At 41.9% G+C, this 3367-nt stretch overlaps 1 protein-coding gene across 1 annotated transcript; it reads left to right on the forward strand.

Annotated features, from left to right (window-relative positions):
• Nucleotides 1-592: 592 nt before the first annotated feature.
• Nucleotides 593-2747, forward strand: LOC121101830 (cytochrome P450 2G1-like; the record flags this gene model as incomplete). Its single annotated transcript, XM_040626189.1, has 3 exons — nucleotides 593-734; nucleotides 2218-2405; nucleotides 2523-2747. Coding segments are annotated over 3 exons (555 nt in total), but the record flags the coding sequence as incomplete, so codon positions are not given.
• Between the last annotated feature and the right edge of the window lie 620 nt (nucleotides 2748-3367).

Genomic DNA, 3367 nt, shown 5'->3' on the forward strand with positions numbered 1-3367 from the left:
ATAAACTTATACGCTTTTAAAATAAACTTTGAATCTGAAATTTTAGGAGCAAGGATACTTAAGACTTATACCTTTTAAATCATTTGTGATTACAACTGCCAGAGACTTACAAACACAGAAAACCAGAATGAGTCTTTACAGTCTTAGAATTTGAGAAGCTTAGACTTTAAGAATTTGAGAAGCTTAAGAGTTTAAGCTTTAAACTTTAAAGTCTTGGAGATGTAGAAATTTAGAAGCTTACTACTTGTATATCTTAGAGTCTTAAAATTTTAGAAATTTATGTATATTTTGTATTGTACAAACCTCAGCACTTGGAAGTTTACAATTATAGAGCTTAATGTCGTAGAACTTCCAAATCTTTCCTTTTTTCTCGTCCCATTCTCCCTACTGTCCACTCCAATCACACTGGCCTCTTTCTTCCTGTTCTTCTCCACACCAGGCACACTCCTGCCCCCCCAGGACCTTTGCTCTGGCTGTTTCCTCTCCCAGATAGTCACTTGGTTTAACCATCTATTGTGTTTTCACAAAGGGAGAAAATAAGAAGATAAAGACTGAAGAGTGTGATTCTGTGTCCTATCTCTCTCATTTTCAGGATACAAATAATCCCCACACAGAATTCAATCTCAAGAACTTTGTCCTGACTACACTCAACCTCTTCTTTGCTGGCACAGAGACTGTTAGCTCTACACTACGTTATGGATTGCTGCTAATGATGAAGTATCCTGAAGTGGAAGGTGAGTGTCCACCTGAGCTGCTTACCTGGTGACTCCCACTCCCAGTGGGAAGAAGACATAATCTTGAAACCTTAGCACCCCACGGCCTTACACTCTTTGCACTTTGGAATCTCAGTCTACAGAATCTTGCAATTTCTGACTTAGAAGGCCATTTAATTAATCTTCTCCTCGGTGCCTGTGTTAGTTTCCTATGGCTGCTGTAATAAATTATGAGAAATTTAGTAGCTTAAATTAGCATAAATCTATTATCCTACTGTTCTGGATTTCAGAAGTTCACCCAGGATTTCAGTGGGCTGAACCAAGGTAGTATCAGTTTCCTTGCCTTTTCAGCTTCAGGAGCTGTATTCCTTGCATTCCTGAGCTCATGACCCTTGCTTCATCTTCAAAGCAGAAGTGTAGCATCTTCAAATCTCTCTGCCTCAGTGGTCACATCTCCTCTGACTCTGACCCTTCTGCTTCCCACTTATAAAGATGCTTGTGATTATATTTAGGGCCAACCTGGATAATCCAGGATAATCTCCCCATCTCAAGAGCCTTAACTTGATGATGTCTTCAAAGTCCCTTTTGTCCTCTATGGTAACATGCACAGGTTCCAGGGATTAGGAGGTAGATATCTTTGATGGCCATTATTTAGCCACCTGTAGTGCCGGAATCCAGTAGAATCCATCTCCAATAAATTGCAGTCTGGTCTAGTTGGGTAACTCTAGTGATGAGGAACTCATTCCTTGCTTAAGGAAACCCCCCAGTTTTGGCGTCTTTTCCTTTGAATGCAGTTCAAAACAAGCCAACAGATTTTTCCTGGTATAGATGACGGAAGAGACTAACTTGTTTTCACTCAAACTTTTCTAGTCCCTCCTCCATTGTCCGAGATGTGTTTTACTAAATAATAATAATAACAACTAAATATCTAAATAATCAGATATTTAGTGGACACCTGCTATGTGCCTAGGCACTGTTCGAGTTACTTGCACACTGGATTTATGTAAATTTTATAACTCTATGAGCTTGTTGGACAAATGGACACATCCATTTGGAAGATGAAGAAACAGAGGTTCAGAGTCACTCATCCAGGAAATGCAGGGAGGGGTAACTGCACCAATAGTGTTCTTAATTCCTGTTACATAACTGCTGTCACTTGCTTCAATCCTGTCCTGGTTATGTATTGTACATTTTCCCCATCCTGTCAAAAATCTGTGTATGAGAACACATCTGGGACCAGGACACTGTGCTGCTCATTAGTGCTTTCAAGATAAAGACCAAACATCCCAGAGGGGGCTCAAGGCTCCATGCTGTGTGCCTCTCAGTGGTCCGATGGGAGCACCCCACCAACGTGTCAGGTGTTAAGAATAAAGAGGCAATGCAAACACACATGGTGTACTCCCTCAGGATCCACAGGTACTAAAGATACAAACCCATAGCCTAGCCTTGGCCTCCAGAAACGCCTCCTGTGTCCTTGTCTGCTATGTTTCCTGGCCCCTTCTAGCCAAAATCCATAAAGAGATTGACCAGGTGATTGGACCACACCGGATCCCAAGTGTGGACGACAGAGTCAAGATGCCCTACACGGATGCTGTGATCCATGAGATACAGAGACTGACAGATATCGTACCCATGGGTGTTCCCCATAATGTCATCCGGGACACTCACTTCCGAGGCTACCTTCTGCCCAAGGTGAAGTTGGGTCTCGTTGTTACCCCTTCTCCCTCCACGTCACTCCTTTCTCCTCCTGGTTCCCTGCCCCCATATTCCATCACTGATTTCTCCTAACTGTCCCCATTTTCACTCCAGGGCACTGATGTGTTCCCCCTGCTTGGCTCTGTCCTCAAAGACCCCAAATACTTCCGCTACCCAGATGCCTTCTATCCTCAACACTTCCTGGATGAACAGGGCCGCTTCAAGAAGAATGAAGCCTTTGTACCTTTTTCCTCTGGTAGGTTTCTATGGTCTGAGTCCCCCCACCACCACCTCAGGAACTTGCTAGATGTGACCCCCCAATCATTAGTCTGTGTTTGACATTCAGGTCTGAATGAGAAGTTGAATTTTATTTCCCAGAATCCCAGAATCATGGGATATTAGAACCATTGACTGTGATAATGAGAAAAGGTATAGTACTAAACACAGATCAGCAAACTTTTTCTGTTAAGGACCGAATAGAAAATATTTTAGTTTTTGCCAGCCATAGTGTCTCAATCTGAACTATGCAGCCTGAACTATTCAGCTGCCCCCTTGTGCCGCAGAAGTGACCACGGACAGTACGAAAATGCATGAGAGTGTGTGTGATGCCAAAACCTTTACTTATGGACATAGAAATTTGAATGTCATTGAATTCACACGTGTCACAAAATATTATTTTTCTTTTGATATTTTTCAACCTTTTAAAGATGTGATCCTTAGTTTTGTTAAAGAACAAATATTTAGTTGAGTAAATTTGAATATGTAATTGGCTTTATTAAATGATTCGTGAATCAAGCAGCATTCCATCTAGTAAGTAGAAGGGAGCCTGAGGAGTTGAAGAAATGGAAGGTCTTTATAGAGAGCAGAGTGGGCAAGAAGCTATTAGCAAAAGAAAAGAAAGGATTGTTATAGGCAAGGTCACCGTCCCCTGGGGGAAGGGGATGGGTTCTTTTTTTTTT

The sequence above is a fragment of the Ursus maritimus genome, unplaced genomic scaffold (assembly GCF_017311325.1).
Source record: "Ursus maritimus isolate PB19 unplaced genomic scaffold, ASM1731132v1 scaffold_909, whole genome shotgun sequence".
NCBI classification, from domain to species: Eukaryota; Metazoa; Chordata; class Mammalia; order Carnivora; family Ursidae; genus Ursus; species Ursus maritimus.